We start from the raw sequence: 23,701 nt of genomic DNA on the forward strand, positions 1-23,701 counted from the left end.
AAAGACAGATTTCCATTTCTTTTATATGTCAAGACACAAAAAGCAATCAATAGATGACCAACATGTAAAAACAGTTTGTTACAGATAATTATATAAAAAAGGCGATTTCTTTTTTTTTGTTTGTTTGTTTTGTTTTTCTTACCTCTTGCTACGTGAAAGAACTAATTTACAACTGAGCTCAAACTCTGGCTATTTCCATCATCTGTCACTCATTTCCAAATGCGAAAAAACAAAAAAACATGTTTCTCAGATCCATTCAAAAAGACATACAAGTTTAACCTCTGGGAAACATTTCCATCACAATACACAGACTTGCATCCCAAAACATCATCTGCAAAGTCACAAACAACCTAAAAAGACTGAATGCTTAGACATTTTCTCCAGAAAAAAAAAAGAAACCAGTTATCTAGAAACTTTGGGGGTGGGGGGGGGGGGGGGGAGGAAATCATGTAACATTCAGACATAGAAAGTGGGTCTGATGGAAAATAGACTACTATCAACAGAAGGGGTAGATGAAAACAATGAACATAATGTGATTTTCCCCCATCAGAAAAAAAGACTCGACAGTCCAACAGTAATCAAAAATAATCTAAAGCCTTTCATTGTGGATCCTTTTGTATTGTTAAGTTTTGTACAAATAACAATACAACACAAATTATACAAAAAAAGAAAGAAAAACTCCCACTCCGACTCAAATCCTCAGTTGAACATGGTTGTAAAAACACTGGCTCCTGAGATAGCCACCATCTCGAACAAGCATATGGAAACTAGGGGAATGAGTAGGTAAGCAGAGCTTTTGGGGTGGGTAAAGCGTGAGACTTCTAAAAATTTTGCCCCGAAGCACACATACACAATGAAGAGGGGGGAAAAGAGCTTTTTTTTTTTTTTTTTTTAAAAAGAAAAGAACAATACAAAAATAAACCACACAGAGAACTTTTGCATCACAATTTGCTAATTTTTGGAATTTTTCATTTTTCTTTATACAAGATTAGATTTTTTTCTCTCTCCATATGCAATGCAAAAGTCTTGAACCTCCCCATCTATATGAATCAAAGTCCTTTCCTCCTCAGTATGAAATGGTACAGTCCTTCTAATCAGCTCCATTCAGTAATGTATGAACACACAGTGATGCAATATAACAGGGCTACAGGACTCTGGTTTCATGTATGACTACAGAGTTTTTAAAATGAAAAAAAGTCTTTTTTCCCCCTCTGCCTTGGGTGAACCATCTGCAAGTGCAAGTGTTTGTTTTCCGTTTGGATGTGACTCCTCAGCTTGTCTGTACAACCTCCAACACCATTCTTCCATATCAACACAGCCACCCCCATTGAAATTTACAGACATATCCAGTAAATGTAAAAAAATATCGATGAACTGACAGCAGATATTGTTTTTTTTCCTTCCTCTATTGCTTGTACTGAATAAGCTAAAAAAAAAAAAAGGATATGGAAGAGAAAATGACAAACTAGTAATACAGTTGAAACTACAACAGAGCATTGCCATTTGATTTTCATCACAAAATTTTCAGGAAAATAAGCAAAAGTAAGTATGTGCTTTTAACTTTCTTCTTTCATTTTTTTTCTTAAGTGACATTAATAATGACTTTTAAAAATACAGTTTAGATAAGGCGTCCATGGCACCACAATGTTCAGTGATGGGAGGAAGAGGGGTAAGGTTCTCACATCAAATTTCATTGTTTTTTTTTCTTTTCTTCATTTTTTTTAAATATATTTTTGTCGTCGTGGGTGGCTGGGGGTGGAGTGTGTTTGTGTTGGGCTTGGTATTCGAGAGGAAAACAAGTCATGGTCCTGGACAAGATGGAGGGGGCAAGCTCCCTCACTGATCTGATCTGGCTTTCTTCAGACCAGCAGTTTTCCTGGAGGGAGACAGGATATAAAGAAGATACATTACATTTACATTTATTCAATTAGCAGGCACCTTTATCCAAAGCGACTTGCATGTCAATTACATGGGCCAATCTCCCCAGAGCAACTAGGAGTTAAGCGCAACTAGGGGTTAAGCGCTTTCCTCAAGGGCACAATGGTAGAAGCTGGGAATTGAACCCACAACTTTTCCATTTTTACTGCATGCTAGCCCAACATGAACAGCAAGAGTACCTGATGACAATTATTTTTTTACAAACTAACTTTCTACTCTTGTTTTATGTTTGTAATGTTTGTGTGATGCTTATGAATTGACTGTATTCTGTATTTTTGTTTCATTCCTTCATATGCACATATTTACATACACCTGAAGACACATGCCTACACCCGCAAACAGTGGTTGGCACACACTACCAAGCTCACATACTTCAAGGATCACAATGGAAATAAGCCCTGTGGCTTTATAGTGTTTATCCTTCTGACCAATAATGTACAAAGACATTTTATTTATTGATTGATAATAGAAGAAACATCCTTTGTAAAATAACGGCAATAAAGTATTTTGATCAATCAATCAATCAATCAATCAATCAATCAGCTTTGGTGACAAAACTCAACCAAAACATGTAAAGCATGTCTTGGGCTGTCAGAAAAAAATAGGATGCTAGTATGAGGCAAGTGACTATAATGTTCTATTCTGTCTGCACAACCCAACAGCCCATCTCAAATTATGAAATGTCTCAATATACAACACTCACATGTCAGGTGAGCCAACTGGTCTTTTCATGGCAGGTTTTGCAGCAGATCCATCTTTGCTGGTTTCTACAAAGACAAACAATCATACCAAGGGTCAAGAAAATCAATGTATAGATACTTTAGTCCACACTTTAATAATGATGTGTTAGAGACAAGAAAATAAGTTACAAGAAAACTAAACGCCTAAAGTCTGAGACTATCATCCCAAGGATGGATCAGGAAAGTTCTTTTTGAAAACATACTGAAAATGCCATGATGCAAAATGCAAAAACAGGAAACGTTAAAATATCTCTTCGTTGTCAGCTATACCTTGCAGCCATCGGACTTGCGTTGCTGGGCCATAGCCTTTCTCGTTGCGCGCAGCAATGCGGAAGATGATGGCGGGCTTTGTGGTGTAGTCAATGTGTGCGTTGGACAGGCTGGAGGACTGCACCAGGCAGGAGGGACTTGCCCCACAGTACACCCGCATGAAGGCCAGCTGGGCTGGTGCCGAGGCCTTAGGCTCGGTGGTCTGCGAACTCTGGATGGCCAAGTACACAGAGTACTCGATGATCTTCCCTGAGGTCACTGACGGAGGCTCCCACGTCAGGTGTGCGCCATCTGGGCTCTGGGAAACGGTGACGAAGTCAGAATCATAGGCTGCTTTCACTTTACAAACATATTTCTTGAAATCTGACAGTATTAACTTTAATGAGAACGCATCTATTTCCCAAAATGCCACGCATGCACACACTGATGTTTTGGCATGAGCCCTATGAGTCATCTACAAGAAACTGATGCTACATTCCAAACAACTAGGTTGTATATATTGTCTACGAGTACGATATTAATTACTTTCAATGGTGTGCAAGCAGACATCAAGTAACGTCCTCAAAATCACAATTACAACAAAAGTAATGCAATACATTTGATTCTCAATGCACAATTCCTCTGATGACTGCAAAAACTAGTTCTCAACCGATTTTACATAGTTAAAAGCAGAGGTTTAAAAGTCTTACCATGTATTGGTTCTACCTGTGCACTTACCACAGGCGATTTCACCAATTAGCACTATCTATCTGGCTGAGGAGTTGTACTAATTACACTCGGCTCATTTAATGAATGATTGGAGCAAATATGTGGCAAGACTTTTGCTTTCTGAAGCCCAGCTTTTACAACTCTGGTTAAAAGGTTAGCTTTCCATTAACATAGTATTTTTGAGGAGTCATGCATCAGAAAATACGTTGAAAAAGCTCACCTTGCTGATTTTGATGGCACAGGGTGCTCCAGGGAAGCCAGGCAGGCAGGTTTTAAAGGCAGACACCTCAGAGAACGTGCCTCTGCCGCAGTTGTTGATGCCAGCCACACGAAACTTGTAAGCCGTGCCAGGCTGCAGCTCAACCTTCTTCATTTGGCTGTAGTCAGGAATGGTCCCAGAGTCATCCTGAAACAAATCAGGCAGTTAGACCAGGAATGCTTGGGGTTGGAATGCTTCCCAAGCTATCACAATTTGCAGAAGGGAAAACTATATTCTCAACTCTTTTTTCAGTCATGTCAGCATCCATCGTGTGTTTTTGGGAATGTGACAAAAGACATGTCAATCTCTGAATCAACTTGTCTGAAGCTTATGTCTGCTATTAAGACCACTTACATCTGTGACAGCGGAGTCATCTGTTGGCATGTAGTAGTGTGTGACGACCATATTAGTCACCTTCACGATTCCCACATCAAACCACTGATTTTCCTTTTTGACTGGGGCTTTGGCTACTGTCGGTGGAGTTTCTTGTTTCTATGGAAAAGATGATACTGGTTAATACCAATAGCATAAAAAAACGAAAACTTCCACTGGAACACTAACCATACGCTTCATAGGTTTTCGCGGGAGATATAAGTGATTTTCCACATGACTCACCCCTGCTGAAGACTCGATGCCGTTGGCCACCTCAGCGAGGGCAGCAGCTGCCTGCATCTTGGCAGGGCTCGCCACCACCATTGGCTGGGATGGAGCAAAAGTACTCGAGGGAGCAAGAGCTGGAAACAGGAAGGTGTGAAACAATGAATTACACTTCTGTCCCTTCATCGGTGTCAAAAGCAGAAAGCAACCCTATTTATAGAGATATGGGCTAGTTTACACTATTACAAGGATACAAGGATACAAGGAAGTTTATTGTCACATGCATATAGTTACTGGAAGTAAGAAATGCAGTGAAATTATGTCTGGTGTCAGCCTATTTGTGCATTAATGGGGGGGGTAAAAAGTGCAGTAGAAGAGGGGTTTAGTAGATTAAGTGGCAAGGGCTGCATAAAAAAATTAGAATAGGAGTTAGCATTTTTCTTCTGTATTTCACACATTTGTAGTATAGCTAAATACAAGTCTGCTTTAACATTCATTGTGAAGGAAAAAACAATCTCTCACTTTCAAATTAAATACATTATATGAAACTACATACATTTTCATGAAAGGTCAGAAACAGTAACAAAAGAATAAAGGCTACTATTTGACAGTTCTAGTAAAGGAACAACTTTAATTTCATCGCTTCCCTTTCAAGTACATTTATTATAAACGCCCACAACATTAGGAGTGTGTTCACTCACTCTCGGCTGAGGTGCTTGGAAGCAGCTGGGCCACAGCGCCTGTGACTGAGGTGGCCATCTCGTGCCCATTGCTCTCGGAGGCTGGGTCATTGAGACTGTCGGCGGGGGCCAGGCCTTCTGTGGGGAGGGATGCGGCTGCTGCTGCTGCAGCCTGATGAAGGAAATACACTCGTCATTCTAATTCTGTTTTAGCAAAATATTATCAAAATTACTGAATATCACCAAACATTAATAGTCCAACAACAACAACAACAAATTAAAATACAATTCAAATATATCACCATTTTGTATTTTCATGAAGTGCCGAACTGTGCTCCTAATGTCTTTATCTATAATCTATACACTTAATAATCAATGTCTATGTCCTACAGAATCCATGTCACTCCAGCCAGCTGGTATGCCAGATCCCTGCCCTACCTCCCTCACCTGCTCTGTGCTGAGCTGCTGGGCAGCGGCGGCTGCGGCAGCCTGGGCCTGGGCCTGAGCCTCCTGGAGCTGCTGCTGCTGCACCAGGGCGGCCAGCTCCTGCTGCGTCAGGACGATGGGGATGGTGGTGGGCTGCTGGCCATCCTGGGCCTGGTCACCTTCATCTGAGAAAAGGAAACAGGCATGTCAACAAAAAATAGGTAGGAAAATTCACTCAAAAGTGCAATGCTCATGTATGACGATGTATGTGGGGATGATTGATGTGCTCAAGTGACTACATGCACAGTAAAAGAAAAGATCCACAGTGCATTTCTTAACAGCTATATCTAAATACAATCAATTTATAATTCAGCACCTGTTTTACGATGAATAACTCCAGTATAATGCAATAAAATGTATGTGTAAGTGCAAAAGTCCAAAGTAAATACTGACTGAGCACGGCCTGCTGGGCAGCCTGCAGCACTGCCTGGATGGCTAGGGCTTGGGCCTCTTCGGTGGCTGCAGCCTGAGCGGCAGCCTCCGCTGCTGCAGTCACTGCCAGTTCCTCTGGTGTCAAGCCGGTCACCATCAGAGTGGTGGGCTGGCCCTCAGACATCAGCTCCTGGGGCAACGCCAGAGCACCTGTGTCCTGGGCTGCCATGCCAACGGCTTCTGCTTCGGCTGCACCCTCTGCTCCCTGTGAGAAGAGATAAACCTGAGTATTAATTAACTACTAATTGGTCACTGAAAACGCCAACCCCCAAGTACTACTTGCATCTCAAAATTGTATATTTCTTTATATTACTATTTTATTTACTGGTAATAAAATAGAATCATAGTGAAGAAACTCCAAACTGCTACCACACTACAATGGATGAGTGTGCCTCCCCATTCAAACATACACAAGTCCCAACAGTACCTGTTCTCCCTGTCCAGGCTGGGCTTCCATTGCCACATGGACTTGCAGCATGGCACTGGCACCGGCTGAACTGGCCTCGTCCAGGGCCACTACTCGGACGCCTGCTTCCTCTCCGAGGTCCGTCTGCATGGGCTCGTCTGTGGAAGTGACTGCCTCAGACCCCGACTGGTCCATGGGCTCCTGGCTCATCTCTTGCCCTGATGAGGTGGTCATGGAAGAGATCTCCTGCAGGAGTGGGCAGAGGAGGAAACAATGGAGGCGTTAATATATTAAAAAAGGGTAATAAACAAAAACAACAACAGTGTCCATCTGGGTTGGGGAGCCACAACAAGCAACTTCTAAAGTGCTTAAATTATTTAACCCATCAACCTACCGGATACCAATATCGACAGAACAGAACTTATTTATAAAAAAATAAATAAATAAATAAAAACTTACTGGGACAGACGGGCCTGGTGTGGGTGTGGATTGTGTCACTGTGGTGATGGCTCTGCTCTGGGTGGTGACACTGGTGGAATCGGCTGCTGAGGAGGAGGAGGAGGAGACGGTGGAGGAGGAGGAGACGGAGGAGGCAGCAGTGCTGGAACTGCCTTCGCCCGGAGTCACCTCTCCGCTCTGCTGGGCTGCAAGAGAGGAAACAGGGAAACATGTAGACTGACGTGAGAGAACGGCATCTTGGTGCCCACTGTGACAGGTAGGCTGCGCCAGATGTGCAACTAAAGCGGTCCGTTAAGCGTAGCGTAAAAATTATTTTAGAAGACTTTTAGGCGCTGCTTTCACATCAGGTGTAGCCCATAGGGTGTAGCCACATAAAATAGATATAGCCTGATAAGATTTCTCACTCGCCAATTTACCTGACTAATGAGGCTACCTCATTCTGAGGTTTGATTTGCAACTGCACGGTTAAAACGACCGGACAACATGCAAAACGTCAGTGTCTGGGAGCTCAATTCTAACTGACCCACCTTGCAATGTTAACAAAAGCTCACCTGGTTCACTAGGTTCTGCCCTTGTGAAGGCCATGCTGGCAAGAATTCAAATGTTCCTTTTTAAAATAGAGTACCAATAAAAGCTTTTCTCTACCAAGAAGAGGGTCTTGGTTAGGGTTGCAAAGGGGCTGAAAATTTCCGGTAAATTTCTGGAAACTTACCAGAAACTTACCATGGGAAGTTAAGCTGGGGAATTTTGGAAATATTCCAAATTGGAAACTTTCATGGAATTAAAGGAAATTATGGGAATTAATGGGAATTTACGGAAATTAACATGGAATTTTGGGTAATTCATACAAACTGTTTCATATACAAACATTAACATTTTGTTTTGTAATAAGCAATATGATTTGTATGTTCGGATTTTTGCTTAGCTTAGCATACAAAGCTAGCTAGCATGCTAGCAGGGATCCCATTCTCTGCCTATGGTTTACTAGTGTGCTAAACTAGCAACACTGAACTGCCCAAGATACACTACACCACTCAACAACAAAATCCGATTGGTTGGAACATTTTTTCCCCATGCATATGAACGCACCATAGATTTCCTTTATGTCTAACAGTCTTTGCCGATTGCTGTGTGCATGTGATTGACATATGTGCAGGGTAGAAATTTGACTGAAATTGCATTAAAATCAGGTTGTTTTAACTAATAGTATGCTGCAAGATGGTTTTGTCCACTACATTTAAGTTCCCTGTTATAGACTAACTTGCCATAATAAAAATTCCCAGTTTATTCCCATGAATTCCCGTTTATTCCTGTTAATTCCCATATATTCCCGTTAATTCCCATGGAAAGTTTCCAACTTTGAAAATTCCCGGAATTTTGCAACCCTAGTCTTGGTTCAGTCTAGAGATGTAACGGTTACCGGTGTTAACGGTAAACCACAATAAAATCTTTGACGATCTGTGTACCAAATGGTTAGGATAAGTGGCATAACACTTTTGAGCGTTTCAACTTTTTTACCACTCGTCTGATACATTACAGCTGCCTACTGCATATTGGAAGTTTTTTGTGATAAGCACTCGTGGCATATACTAGGCTACAACTAACGACGGGCTTATAGCTTGTCACTTGTGACAGCCATTCATTTACGATATGTTGTAAAATATTGAAATTGTCGGAAGTTGACAGGCTAGTTTTTAACTATGCTTTTCTTGTCTAGACCAGGAGGGACGAATGAAACATTACACACATTCCGCTTTTGTTGAGATAATTCCTGAATGGTTTTGTTCAGAGCTGAAAATGCTGTATTTGCTGTATAACTGTATTTGAGGACAGTGGACTAGTGACAAAATATTAGCTTTCAGTGTGGCACAATCTCTTTGTAAATTACTTTTAATTGAAAAGTGTTTAAATCGTCTTGGCTCTCAGTTATGGTAGGCTAGTTGTGAGTGACAGGCACACAACAAGATACAGCTTCAATCAAAGGAGTTGCAGCTTTATTTAGTAACCAACAATTCACTAACTTTACCTCAGTCCCCACCCTATCTAACTTCTATTAGTTTTGCATATGCGTTTTCTCTCTCCCTCTGCACTAACAACGCACCGAGTACAAAAAGGGAGCCTTTTGCTATTAAAGGAGCCACACCACTTTTATGACAAGAACTGTGCTATTCTGTTGACTCAGTTTTGTTTGCTATTGTGCATGCAGGACTGGCCAATTATCAGCTCTGTCCATCATTGGTGGTAGGCTTAGAAACACTTTCAGCACATTTGAAAAATACCACGATAACAACGATAACCGTGATAATTTTGGTCACTATAATAGTCATGTTAAATTTTACATTACATCTCTAGTTCAGTCCCACCCCTCCCCCAATTAGATCAAAATGTGTTGGATGGGTTCTTGGCTCATGCTGCTCACTTTGTGCGTACATGGGGTTTCTGCGTAGCTCTGCAAATCACCACTGAAACAGTAGCCAGTTGGAAAAACAGCATCTTGTAAACTGATGGTAACTCCAGTGCTGCCGCTTGAGGGACAGCTGAGGAAAATCGTAATTTTCCAATTTAGGAACTTTAACATTGATCATAACATTAACTGGAACTAATCAAATTAGTACTGCCAGGAAACACACACACACACACACACACACACACATGAATTGATAGTTGGAATGCATGTTCTTTCATCCCTTCACCCTTCAAGTTATTTGAGAAGAAATTAAGCAGTAAAATGAAACTTGACAGGAAGTGTCTAATCATATCCGCAATCACTAAACACATGAACAAGAAACAAACAGTTTTAAGCAATATGTCCGCTAAACAACAAAGCATATTTACCTGCATCCTCTCCCGTCTCTAAGCTGCTGGTGGCTGTTGTGGTGGTGTTGGTAGTTCCCGTTTCATGCGTTTCACACGGCGGGTTGGAGCACACTCTCTGCACAGAGCCAGCGATGTTGGAGGTGGCCGTTGACGGCGTGTTGGTGGTGCCCGTCTCGTGCGTCTCGCAAGGCGGGTTTGAACAGACTTGCTGGACCGCGCCATTCTGTGGGGGACCCATACTGGAGAAGGACTGAGTGGGCGTGTTGGTGGTTCCCGTTTCGTGGGTCTCGCAAGGCGGGTTGGAGCACACTTGCTGAGTGCCTGTGCTGTTTGTAGAGCTGGTGTTGCCCCCCTGTGCCTGGCCCATGTTGGAACTGGACGTGGTGGTGGTGTTGGTGGTGCCGGTTTCGTGGGTCTCGCAGGGTGGGTTGGAGCACACCCTTTGGACGCCGATGTTGGCCGAAGCGGTGGTGGCGGTGTTGGTCGTGCCAGTCTCGTGGGTTTCGCACGGCGGGTTCGAACACACGCGCTCCACTCCGATGTTGGAGCTGGCTGTGGTGGTGGTATTAGTGGTGCCTGTCTCGTGGGTCTCACAGGGCGGGTTGGAGCAGACCAGAGTGACGTTACCCGAGGAGGCTTCGCTAGTCTCGGCGCCGGTGGTGGAGGGCTGCTCCGAAGTGGGGGAGGCCAGGATGGAGACGGGCAGGTCTTGCACGGGCTGCGCCTCTGCCCCACTAGGCGTGGTGATCAGAGTTACCTGAGTGGGCTTGATGGACAGACAGAAAAGCATCAGCATACAGCAAAAAAATTAAAATAAAAGGCAGATTTACAACGTTAACGCCACCCTTAGAACGCAGATGAGCCAATGACAGTCCAGCCTCAACTGACTCAAACATCCTCTCGAACAACTCCATAGGAAACAACAGGGAGAAGGCATACAATTACAAATTAATGGTTATTTATGGAGTTTATTTCCTCAAAATGGTGCATGGGGGACGTGTAATACCGATAGCCGCTACCCAGAGAGGCTAGAAAACGGGGGTATATTTCATCAACAGTAGCCTACAGGACGTCTCTTGCGTTTGCGCTAGCGACTCGACGTAATGTAGGCTACTAAGCCAACAACATGGGCACAGTAACCAGGTTCCCTGTCAAATCCCAAGATGAAAATGCTCATTAGCCAACTACTATATTCTTACTACATCAAGTGTTAACGTAGTCTCACATAATCAGTCTTAATCTTCCACTAGCTAGCTAGCATTAACATCAGTGGTTTTTGCACGGTGATCTGTATAGGCTAGCCTACTCTCCTCCACATTAAGCTCGTCACCTTGTATGCATTTTAAAATTTTGAATATACCCCTCCATAGCATAATTAAGTCTCTTTTGAATGTTTCTGGAGAAAATTAAATCCTTTATTGACCAAAACGTCCTCAAAACCTGCTTTGATATACTGTCAGCTGCCATTTTCCATAATGTATTTCTAATAAAGTCTGGTAAGTTGTCCGAGTTTCACGCGGTAAAAATGGTGGACGGGGCTTAACGACAGGTCAATTGCAACATGGTGGTTTGTCAGTATAATTCCGATGAGCCTATTACACAGTGTCCAGGTGTTCGGCCTCGTTGATGTTAATGATGCCTTAATTGGCAGGGTAAAACGTCTTCCTGTATTTGTCTTTCCTGTGGACTTTTCTTTTGCGGTCTATGGGACTGTGCTGTTCCATAGGAAGTTGATTTACACAGCGGCCCCATCTTGTGAAATGGACTAATTCTGTAAATCTGGGAAGAACTTTCTAAGCATTTTCTAAATTCTTTATTTTATGGGGTTTTCCTCCCCATAAATGATTTACTGCTTTATGCGCGTCACCTTCCCAACATATTTTATTTTCTCATGAAGGAGTCCCTGTCCTACCTGCATGGAGGCAGAGGTCAGGCTGGTCTGTGCTGGCGACACAGTAATGGAGGAAGGACTGATCACTTGGCTGGACAGGGTTGCTATGGCGCCAAGAGTGGTGGCAGGCGTCACCAGGGAAGCATTGGCGCTTGCAACACCTCCGCCAGCGAGGCTTGTCGACACAGTGCCAGTAACTGTGCCAAGAGTAGTCACACCTTCAATGAGCAGAAAACATAGGCATTAGGGGGGAGCAACAACAAAGCCAAAATTGCCCTGATCTTAAACATTTGAAACATCACACCACACAAACCACAAAGGCCTCACCTGTGGTTCCCTTCACAACAAGGGTGGTAACAGTTGGTTTGACAGCAGAAACTGACACAGGGGTGACCAAGCGAACTCCAGCACCCATGGGCACAGTGCGCAAAATGGTGCCGGGCTGTCCAGGTGCCCCTTTAAGAACAACCTGTGAGGGCAAGAGGGGCAAATGCAGCAAATCTGTTAAGACATAATACAAGCCTGAACTACAATAGCAAGAAAGATCAGGCAGGAATGAGGCTGACTATGTTTCTATCAATTTCAATGACTATTTTAAATTGTATTTAATGAATTTCACACAACCCTCTTAAGGACAGAATTTAAAAAGAATGGTGATCCCTAGCCTCAGATGGCCACTCATGAATTACTGCCATAATGTTTAAGCTCCTGCACAACTAGTACGCTACACTGATATGTCGGCATAATAACCTATGATCAATTATTAAGCTTGGCAAGATCTTTCAACCAATAACTATATAGTATGCATAATTGATTTCATCATATATGCGAATGTACATTTCCCCTAGTTGTAACTTATAAAATACAATTAAACACCTGTGGTGCTGGCCTCTCCTATTCCAGCTCCACCAATATAAATACATTCCTCAGTCACTCAGCCCTGACTATAACAATCTTTAGGTTACCTGGGTGACCCCTTGTTGCCCTGCGCCCGCTGCCAGTTTGGGCACAGCAGTGATGATCTTGCCAGGAGTGCCTGTTCCAGGGGTCACCATCTTGGTGGTGTAGATAGTGATGGGGGATTTCATCCCTGGGCTGCTCGTCACCCCTGCAGAAATGCGAGACAGAGCTGCGCCATTCCATCAAAAAACATTCAACCAAATCACAATCAGACATTTCAGCAGTGTGATAAGCATCATTTATCAGACATTTCTGTTCCAATTTCTATAATAGATTTACTATTTCCCACAGCAGTTTGTACAACCTAAACTTGGACCATTACATAATGATTTTGACTCAGTATTCTAAGAGCTCTAGTTAGTAAGGCCATTAGTTCCTGCACAAGAACTTTACTCATAGACTGACTTTGAACTTTGCCCTGCGTTGCTCACCTGTAGCTCCGCCCTGGATGGCCGACATAGGGATGGTCTTGATGATCGTGGTGCCAGGCTTGGAGGTGGTGGTTGGGGACATGCCACTGATGTTGAGGATGGTGGGCTTACTGCCTGTGCTTCCTGCCTGGGTGGTGATGATAGTGGTGGGCTTGCCATCGGCAGAGGTCACTAGCTTCAAGATGGTGCCAGCAGGGAGAGGACCCTTTGTCTAAATAGAGAAGAAGCCAGGAAGAGAAGTGTCAAAAGCAAATATCTGGCTGATGTCCTTTTCAAAACACTCACAGGTACAAGATCAACTGTGTTAAGATAACTGTGAAATGCAGGAGAGAAAGTTATGGTCCTGCTGAGGAAACAACATTCATCAAAAGCCCATACTACACATAGGACATACACAATATCCAAGGGAAAAAAGAAAGAACAAAAGAAAAGCACACTGCCACAACTTTCACATAACCAGTTCTTTTGATACAAGTCAGGTTCATAGATCGTTCACAGCTGACCTGAATAATCTGGGTGAGGGGATTGGAGCCTGCCTGGCCTGTTACTGCTGAAGTCTGCACAGGCTTGGTCTGCACCACTGAAACCACCTTTCCCAGGCTGGAGAGCTACAGCAAGACACAACACAACCATGTTTAATAGCTTATAGATGCAGAGCTCTCCCTCTGTGTGTATGTGTGTGACTGGAAAATACTGCGTGTAAGTTTTGTTTGCAACCAGTTCAATTTAATGCTTGATAAAAGGGCCATTAACATAAAAACATACATAAACATTAGTTGGAATAATCCGCTGTGGTGTCTGTTTGGGCCAGACAAGGTCACATTATACAATGCGGTGATAATTACATTCCACATGGCTGCCTGTCAAAACAAATTGTTTGTGGGTTACAAAAAGGAGTCATACCAGTGTGCCACCTCCTCCCATAGTGAGGGGGCTTTTCACCAGGGTAATGGTCTTAGTGACTCCCCCGACCATGGTGGTGACCACCTGGGCCTGCTGGGCCACAGTGACTGTGCCGGACTTGTGCACAGTGATGATGGGTCGGGTGCCCGTGTTGGAGGTGGAGATGGCAGACGTGCCCACCTGGGCGGCAGCTGTTTTCAGCATTCGGGTGGCCGGGTTGCTCACCTGAGACACAAGATGAATTATTTAACACCAGGTGTTGCTGTACATTACAAATGGGTTGGACAAGGTTGACTTAATACATCTTGAGATACAATAGGTGTTATGAGAGGGTATTGGCCCGGGCTAGTTGCTTAGCATGCCAACTTTAGGGCAATAGGCGTTTTTTGGCATTAAATCAAAATTAAATTTCTTCACTCACTGCCATTTCTTGCTACTTTAAAAAAAATATTTTGATACACTACTCACAAAAAGATATTTGGCTTTCGGGTGAAATTTCAGGATGAAACTTAAACCCACTATAACCTTTACAAGTGAACTTAATGTGACTTTCTCTAAACTTCTGAATCATGGCCCATCTCCAACAGTTCAATGCTTTAGTACTTTCTGTACTGAAACATTACGTTTCACCCAAAAGCCAGATATCCCTAACTTTTTGTGAGTAGTGTAGATGGCACCAGTAAGTGATCAACAAAGCAAAGCTTTTGTAATACACATCAGCAGGGTAGTTCACTAGAGAGCAAGAGCTACTTGGTCACCTACCATGACCGGCGATGCTACTTTGACTGTGGCAGGAAGAGTGGTGGAGCCTGGTGTCATGGCCATCGTCTTAACAATGGTGCCTGCGGGCATGTTGAGCACCGTGGAGGAGGGCGGAATCTTCTGGGTGGCAGCGGCGGCGGCTGCCAGGGCTGCCATGCCACTCATCTGTGGGCTGGTGCCAATGGGCTTCAGCAGGAAGGAACAACAAAACAATATGTGAATGCTTGTGAACACTGCAGTCAGTCACACAATGTCAATCCTTGTTATTTCTCATTTCAGAATGCAATGAAAAGAAAAAAAAAAAAAGTAAACGTAATTAATCAAAACACATTAATAAAACTTCCTCATATGTTATGTATAAGAACGTTTCACATGTACTTCACTCCATCCACTCTTAAATATTTACAGACTTCATCTGTATTAGCATGGTAACATACATGCACATACCCCTACACATTAACTGTAACTCAAGTCTACGTACTGTTCCTTGGGTGCTCTGTGCAGGAACCACCATGCGCACACCAGCAGGAAGTGATGTAACAGTGACTGGGGACTTCCCTCCTTGAGCGGCCGGTCGCACAGTAACGATGGAAGTTCCTGTGGTCGAATGAGGGGCAGCAACTTTCAGAATGGCTAGAAGGAAATAATAACAGAGAGGAAATAAATGACAAACTGACATTTCAAATGAAGTCGATGTTTTTGTAGCACTGGGAAAGACCAGAGTCTTAAAATGACTCATACATGCTGCAACACTGAGGCTAAAGCAACAAACATCTGCAAAACTACTGGGCAGCGGAAACATTGGATGAGAATTGTGTGGTAGGAGACGCTTTAACTCTTGTTTGTCTTTGAGAGTGCAGGGCCAAACGTGTAAATGATAAGAAAGGAGAAAAACTCTAAGCATATAAAAATGTTTATTGCACAGACACGTTTCAACGTAGTGCCATCTTCAGGGTGCTCGACAATGAAGGGACTATGCCGAAAGATGTCTGTACAATAAGCATTGGATGAACCAAAAAAAAACATCACTCCAACATGTTAACATTTAAAACACTCAAAACCAAAATACTCCACATTCTAAACCAGACATCATCAAATCATAAAGACTAGATTGAACTTCATGTGCTTTTCTAACTGTTAACGTTGGTACATACCTGGACCACGCGGAGACGCTGCTGCCAGAGGGCTCCCTGGCATGGTGGTAGTGGGTGAGGACACCTGTGGCACCAGTGTGATGCCAGGCATAGTCTGGGAGGAGGGGGCAGCTGCAGCGGGTATTGGGCTCTTGGGGGAGTTGCCTGGCAGTGATGGGGTGACACTGAGGGCCGGGGAGGTGGCGGCGGTGCTGGCTGCGGGGATGTCGTACTTCTGCAGCTGCAGCAGGTAGGTGTCGGCAGTGGACACGGCACCCCAGCTCACCTCCAGGGAGTTGGTGTTGGCACGCACCAGCTGCACTCGGGCTGGGGGCGCGGGTTTCTCTGTGGAACAAGATCATAACAGGTTTATATGACGGGTCTCACTCAAGCTTTCATGCTTTGTGACTTACAGGGTTCCCACTCTTAAGTGAAATGTAAAATTCCTTGACTTTTCATTGACAAAGACAACTGGATTTCCATGTGGAAATAAATTGGTAACAATGTATTTTGGCAAGTGCATTTTAAGCCTCTAAAACATAATTCCCTGATATTCCATCATTTTCCTAGCCTAGAAATCTAGACGCACCCTAGCAGCAGCAAATTACATTTGCTTCCAGGGCTAGTCTAGCAACTCTCCGTTGGCTTGTGAGCTCGAAAAATTAAACTTCTATCAGGCCAATCAAATCGTGTATAGAGTGGTTAGGCGGGCTTAACATAATGATTGATGGCAGAGTTGCAACGGTTTGGCTTGAATTCCCTGCTACTTGAAAACAAGGAAGATGGATGTTGCTGTTGGCCAACAGTGTGACACGAGTTAAGCTTGTTTTAAGTTGGCAAAAGTTTGAACTAGCCAACTAGCTCCGCTGGTGGGAAAACGCATGGGTTGTCCTATTGCGTGCAGAGGGAATTTGAAAGACAACTGATTATCCCGCCCCTCGGACTGAGCACTGCAAACGGTGAGTGGCCAGACCCTACATTTTAATGTGCCCAGACCCTACATTTCCCCCCAAAATTATAACAATTCCTAGCCTGACCCACATTAAAATGTAGGGTCTGGGCACTCACCGTTCGCAGTGCTTAGATTTCTAGGCTAAACAATTCCCTGACTTTCCATGTATGAAATAGACTTTCCAAAAATGCCATGATATTCCAGAAACTCCACAACTCATGGCAATCCTGGACTTTTTCTGTATGTACACCATCATCAATACCGCAAATTGAGAGCACAATTGGCTATGCAGCCTTACCCTCATTTCGTAAAGCATTTCTTTTAGTCAGAAACTATCCCATTGCAGGGTTCAATATGATCAGGCTTCAATGTGATATTTTAGTGGTTTTGGCATCATCTACTAGTCTAAATTTATATATTCAGATTGCTGCCAAATAAATAAAAACACAGTGGAAACCTGTGAGGGCCTTATGTAAATATGAACAAATCATTCTAGAAAAAATAATGAAAACATAGGTGTTCAACCTCCATTATTGAATAGTCCTGTTCTCACTCATTCTGTGAAGTGCCCAACAGCTTTGGATGTTATGTGCAAGCAAGTACTAATAGAACTAAAAGGCTTCCATAATCAATCTGAATACGGTAATGACATTGGATGCAAAACACTTAAAAACACTTTGTTATGAGGGCAGCAAATGCACCACAGAGAGTACCACTATAAATAACTCACCAGTCTCCAGGTACCAGAGGTCTTTGCAGCACACCTGGTTGTTCCAGGCCTTACGGTAACCGTCTCGGCCACTCCAGACATACAGCCTTGAGTTGATGGCGACAGAACAATGTCCAGCCCTGGCTCTGGGTATGTTGTCCTCTAGTGTGTCCATTAAAATGGTCTCCCAGGACATCGAGTCTGAGAGAGAAAAACAGCCGCAAGGCTTTTACAAATCAGTTGCAAAGTATGGCTTAGGGTTACCCCTACTACCAGTCAAAAGTTTGGAGATACATAGAAATTTCCATTCCACTCTATTGTAGACAGAATACCAGCGGAGATCATTTGCATTGTTTTTTTACTCAGGGCAGCAGTTTTCAGATTACGATATTCAGATATGTGCTTACATAATTGCAAAAGGGTTCTCCAATGTTTCCTCAGTTAGCCTTTTAAAATGATATCAGATTAGTAAACAGAATGTGCCTTGGCAACATTGGATGAATGGTTGCTGATAATGGGCAATGTAGATATTGCTTTCAAGATCAGCCATTTCTTTCTACAACAGTCAAGAACCCTTTTGCAATTATGTAAGCACATAATGTAATCTGAAAACTGCTGCCCTGATATTCTGTCTATAATGGAGTGAAATGGAATGGAAATTTCTAAGTGTCTCCAAACTTTTGACTGGTAGTGTATACATGAGCCACTACTGTACATCAATAGTTTTAAAGAACAATTATGTCAACAAATGATTTCTTAGTGTTACGTGAACAATACCACAAAAAACAGAATTGCTACCCAGGTTGAGACAGGCCAGTGTGTTGGTGCACTTCCACTCCTTCTCATGTGTGGCTACTTTCACATCATCCATCACCAAGGGAACCCATCCTCCAAAAACAAACATCCTGCAACGCAGAAAGAATACATTATGCTTACTTCCAACAACCAATTATACACCAGTCCTTAGTAGGGGAACCAAAATAATAGCATTTACAAGACTAGCAGAATTTCAAAATTCCTGGTAGCCCTATGGGCAAGCATTCTTGACTTAGCTTAGCCTGAAATGAATTTCACTAGCCCAAATAAAATGTAAAAAAAGTATTTGCAATCAAGACAGATTAGAAGACTATTAAAGCTGCAACTTAAGGACTTTTGTTACCTAATGTTTATTAACCTGCATATCAAAATAGCCTAATATGATGTGTAACCATGTGTTTGCCTCTTGAATATCTAATGTTAGGTTAGTGTTCATAACTAGTTGAGCATAACCTAGTAAGCATCTAAGCAACTAAGTTTTTTCTTCAGTTAAAAAATAGTTGGACCTACAGACAAGGCCTTGCAAGCTCTCTTGTCTGCCACAGACAAACACTCTTGATATAAAACACTCACTTATTGGTAATGGTGGTGGCAGAATGGAGACTGCGGGGCAAAGGGGCTGTTCCACTGATGTTTGGCTTGTTCCAAGTAAGTGTATCTGCAGAGAAAGACATTAAGCACAAGTTAGAGTTAGAATGGCTTTTCCATCATTTTGAGGGCTCATGAACACATTTCATTCTTAAAACATGCAAACCATCACCTTACCTATGTCAAGGGTCCACAGGTCTCCTAGGCGGCAACCACTCATGCCGCCATATATAACCAGGCGAGACTTCTTTGAGGTCTTTTCTGTGTAGACCACAGCTGTATGGCTCTCACGTGGTGGAGGCAATACCCCATATGTGATGGGAATGTCCCAGCCAACCACATTAGAACCTGGCCGCAACTCCAGAGTATACAGGTCATTCAGGTATCTATGCAAATGGAGGACACAAGGAGGACACTTCAACAACATGATTTATACAGAACTGTAAAATAAAGAAATGTTTTCTTCCACCCACAAACACTTGAGGCATAAATTGATATGTCATTTGCATACATACCTGGGAATATTGTTTTTGGGGTCTTCACTGTCATTTGCAAGTCCTCCAAACAAATAGCATTTGTTTCCAACAAGAGAAAAACTGTGCCCCAGTCTGGGACATGGAGGTGGCCCATTCTTGGGTGCTTTTGGTTTGAGTCGCTTCCACTCCCATCTACTTGCCTGGTTAGTGAACAATGTTACCACATTAACATCTCATAAGAATCATGCATTACACTGTTGACCCACATACTAACTAGTTATGGTCAATATGTGCTCACTTTTCATCATTAAAACTATTCCACCACTTCAACAAGACAGGAAAAACAAAAAAAAACTCAAAAAGTCTTACCTGCAGTTCATAAAGATCATTGCTGTATTTCCCATATTCCACCATTCCACCAAAAACAAGCAGCCTGGTGCCATCGCAGACAAATCCATATGCTGCACATCCAGGGGGGATTTCACCACGGACAGCAGGGATGAACCACTGGTTTGTAGCTGTAAATAGCATAACAAACATACCTTAGAGAAACCTAGGACTTCCTGGCGCAAACCAAAATCAGTAATTATGTCTCCTCCAAACATAACAAAGGCCTTACTCAGTATAGTCCATTAAAAATAGTTTTCGTTTGAACGCCTGTTCACTTCAATGGCCAATTTGGAGTGTACACATTCCACTAAACCCGTTGCCCACTCCAACGTGTTTATTTAGTGACATTCATTGTGCCAAGACTCCCCCTAATCTCCCATGTGAGGAAGTAGATCCTGAAGCACACAATAACAAAAGCGTAGCGTGGGGCGTATGGTGGGCGGAGCTTTGTTGATATAGTGACGTCTCGTAGATTCTATTAACCCGCCATTTCTCTTAGCATTTTTTCCCTCCATTCGCTGGCAAGTTCCACCTTAAGTTGTTTGAATTTGGCAAATAATCATAGCCGAAAACTTATCAACTTGTCACCCCAATTCCAATAATGACCATAAACACGCTGCATTACCAGCTAGGATCATTTTCATAGTGTCATAAAAGAAATAACAAGAGTTACGTTTCATGTTCCATCATCATTCAATTTGACCAGGAGCACCATTTAGCAAGCTAATACAACCTACTTGGCTAACAAGCTACGTTAGCTTGTTGGAGCAACCCTTGTCTTTACACTGCTCCTTCATTAATGAACCGTGTTGTTTACACATCAGTAGTGTTTGGTAGGAAATCTTAACCAACCCTTTCGTTGGTTACCTTATTATTTTATACATCAAATTGCCGGGCTAGTCCATTCTCTGGCAATCCACCTAACGTTATGGGTTCGAAATAGCTAACGTTGGAAAAAATGCTAACTTGGCTAGTTGCAACGTCTTCCGTTCCAAGCTAATGTAATAAAAACAAACTTATGGTTGCCCACAATTAGCTCGCTAACTAGCTAGCTAATTTAGCTAGCCAGTTAGCCCTAAATATACCGCAGGGTAACGTTAGCATTTGACATGAACGTAGTTTGTGTAAAGATACACCTGTGAGGGCTTGTCAAACAATGCATGTTAGCAACTGCTGAGAAGTTTCTTACCTGTGTTGTATACGTGCAATTCATCCACAATCCCTTCATTGCCTCCACCGAATACCACCATTAATTCCTTGATTGCAACAGCTCGATGGCCATGGCGAGGCCGAGGCACTGGGCCAGACCAACCCAACACCCGCTTCCATCGAGGCTGTAGAACCGTGCCAGATGTCCCAGACGTGGTGCCAGAAGACATTGCTTTTTCAGTAAGAGAAAAGTCCAACCGAAAGCCGTATGAGAAAACTGTTCACCCAGACATTAAAAATGCTACTACCACATACACCCAGGTCTTGATTTAGTCCGATCTACAGCTAATAGGCTAGCCACTTATTTTCAGCTAAGAAGCTACAGAATACCTTGCTACATAGGCATGCTAATCTTCAATTGGCTCAACGGATTAAAACGCATATGGGAAAGGGGATATGCAGCTACATCCAACATAAACACTGACACGTTCCAAAGAACTGGCGAGACACAGCATCTGGTTAAGCATCAAGTCTTCTCGCGAAATGAGTCGTGTACAGTCCTTTCTTCCAATGTAGCGTTTCGCTAAGCTATTTTTTGCAAAGATAGCCAGCTATGCTAGCAAAAAATCCATGGGAGCCGCCATTTTAACAGTAGCTGCTAGACGCTTTACAGCATAGAAATACGCCGGTTGAATATGCCACTGATTTTGGAAACAGGTACAGAAATGGAATAAAAAGCGCAGATTGTAGTGAACCACCAGGGCATGCAAAATCTATGTATTTCGTGGATTAAGACGTGCAATATTTGTTGCAATCTATTAAATATCTCCAGGAGCAAAGCGGTGCGATTCCATGGGTGCCGCCATCTTGTAGCTTGCTAACAACAAACCACTCAGCAGCCCGTAGCTAATGAAAGTAGGGTTAGCCAGCCAGCCAAGCTAGGTGAGCTGACATACAGATGGGCGGTAGTTCTAGTGTTATTATCTTTCCCAAAACACTATACTTCGTTTTGTGCATATGTTTTTCTACAGGAAGTCAGGTATTTTATAAAACGATAGAGCTGTTAAACATACTGGAATCCCCCCGAACATAATCTCATTACATATGTGTGGCTAACAGTGCTCAGATAGTTTCTACAACATTCGGCTCAAGTCAATTTTCATGCCTCTCTTGTCTGGGTGTCGCCATCTTGTCAAACAAACCAAACAATCCACCCTCAGTCAAAAGCTCCCTGCTACGTAACGTTAGCGGCAACTACCCAACGCTAACTCAAAAGCTACACACGTTGGCTAGTTATAGTCCATAACTAGTACATATCAATTGACTTATCAACTTTAAAGTGCTGCATCGAATCATCTGCAAATTGACAGCATGCATGTTCGATGCAATTTGACACAACAACAAAGATAACTCTCAAATCACGTATGAAACAGAGGAAACAATTTCACTCGGTAGCTTGAAATTGTAGCACAAAACCATTAAATTAGCCACCGGACTAGCTAGTGCTAGCTAGTTATTTTAGAGAAATAGCTAGCTACAGATAGCTTGCGATAGTTCGCTAGTTAGCTTCTTAGCTGGTAGAGATAAACATGTCCAAATGGCTCACCGACTGGACAGCCATGGAACATTACATTTAGGAAAAGATAATCAAGAAATGATTCGTGTTGAGTTTGTTTATTCACTTGTGAGTGTGAAGAGTCAAGCTATCTTTACAGTTCATTATTAGATATGCCAGCTAGCTTAGCCCCTTACTAGCTTCCCTCAAGAAAAATGGCGGATACACCGTTAGCCGATATCTCATAAAGCAACATAATTTAACCTATCTCTTAGCTGCACAACATACTTACTCGTTTCGGGTTGTTATAATAATTAATTTGTCTTGTGGGTGGTACTCAGTCATAAAATTCAACCCTGGATATTTCTATCACTGCCAATATTGGTAGCTCTACATCCTTTCATGCCGCCCAGGAAGCCGCCATCTTCTTGACAACCCCCGTTGATAATTAAATACCGCTGCGCCTCAGCACTGGGTGGTGAGGTAAGCGTTTGTACTGTATGCATTCACACAGGCCGAAATGGACAAATTCGCAGTATTTCTGACCCCCACCCACCTGCCAGTGCACACTTGGAAAAGTATATAGGCCTATTATTATTTTTTTATGAAGGCCAATTACTCCCAAGTCTAGCTCTTTCATTGGTATGTTTCATCGCATGATTTACAATTTGTTAATTCTCTCGAGTAGGCAAGGTCCAGATTGACCTGATGCGTTTAATACATTGTTAATACATTTAATAGGGTACATTTCTTTGGTGACTCCAAATAATGGCACCGGAGTAAATCAATTACATTTTATTATGAGTATAAATAACACTACCAATACCAATTCCACAATACCAACATACAATATTTTGTACCTTGATTAATGCACATGGTTTAAAAAAAAAAAAAAAAAAAAAAAAAAAAAAACATCCATACCAAACGGTTGTGTCATTCTGACATAATTACAAGTTGAGTACCAAAACAAACCAGTGACTTCCACCGACTTCACATTGACCGAGTCTACTTATGTAAACAATATGAGTAGCAATAGCTTAAGCTGGGTATACTTCAAACAGGCAGCAACATTTAAACAGGCACCAACCCAAAAATAACTTTGTCATTACATTGCTTGAATTATCCTTGAAGTATCATACTGAGTGCTTATGAAGGTAGGCTACTTGTGTACTTACAAACTTACAGGTCAATGCA

General features: G+C 42.7%; 1 protein-coding gene across 4 annotated transcripts; it reads right to left on the reverse strand.

Moving 5' to 3' along the window:
- On the reverse strand, window positions 1-22,958 carry hcfc1b (host cell factor C1b). 4 transcript variants are annotated; one of them, XM_042097847.1, is made up of 29 exons: window positions 22,800-22,958; window positions 20,993-21,184; window positions 19,783-19,931; window positions 19,453-19,613; window positions 19,115-19,323; window positions 18,923-19,007; window positions 18,332-18,438; window positions 17,555-17,734; window positions 15,894-16,217; window positions 15,221-15,372; window positions 14,740-14,925; window positions 13,978-14,202; window positions 13,578-13,682; window positions 13,075-13,285; window positions 12,649-12,791; window positions 12,011-12,152; window positions 11,705-11,901; window positions 9,811-10,558; window positions 6,976-7,160; window positions 6,538-6,762; window positions 6,072-6,315; window positions 5,640-5,803; window positions 5,214-5,364; window positions 4,531-4,649; window positions 4,270-4,407; window positions 3,877-4,062; window positions 2,949-3,246; window positions 2,642-2,705; window positions 1-1,876 (listed from the first exon to the last, which is right to left on the reverse strand). In XM_042097847.1, the coding sequence occupies exons 2-29, from the start codon at window positions 21,180-21,182 to the stop codon at window positions 1,837-1,839; spliced, it is 5,328 nt and encodes a 1,775-aa protein (XP_041953781.1). In that variant the 5' UTR covers window positions 21,183-21,184; window positions 22,800-22,958; the 3' UTR covers window positions 1-1,836. The 4 variants fall into 4 exon arrangements, with proteins under 4 accessions (XP_041953781.1, XP_041953779.1, XP_041953780.1 ...); XM_042097845.1 differs by having other exon boundaries at window positions 12,649-12,812; XM_042097846.1 differs by having other exon boundaries at window positions 14,740-14,928.
- Between the last annotated feature and the right edge of the window lie 743 nt (window positions 22,959-23,701).

The sequence above is a fragment of the Alosa sapidissima genome, chromosome 7 (genome assembly GCF_018492685.1).
Source record: "Alosa sapidissima isolate fAloSap1 chromosome 7, fAloSap1.pri, whole genome shotgun sequence".
In the NCBI taxonomy this organism is placed as follows: Eukaryota; Metazoa; Chordata; class Actinopteri; order Clupeiformes; family Clupeidae; genus Alosa; species Alosa sapidissima.

Excerpts from the sequence above, each read along its gene's own strand:
- hcfc1b (XM_042097844.1), bottom strand. The coding sequence starts at position 21,182 with ATGTCTTCTGGCACCACGTCTGGGACATCTGGCACGGTTCTACAGCCT. Across the intron at positions 6,763-6,975 it reads CACCAGGCCCGTCTGTCCCA|GAGATCTCTTCCATGACCAC; the intron begins GTAAGTTTTTAT and ends CCACTCCTGCAG. Across the intron at positions 4,063-4,269 it reads ATGACTCCGCTGTCACAGAT|GATGACTCTGGGACCATTCC; the intron begins GTAAGTGGTCTT and ends GATTTGTTTCAG.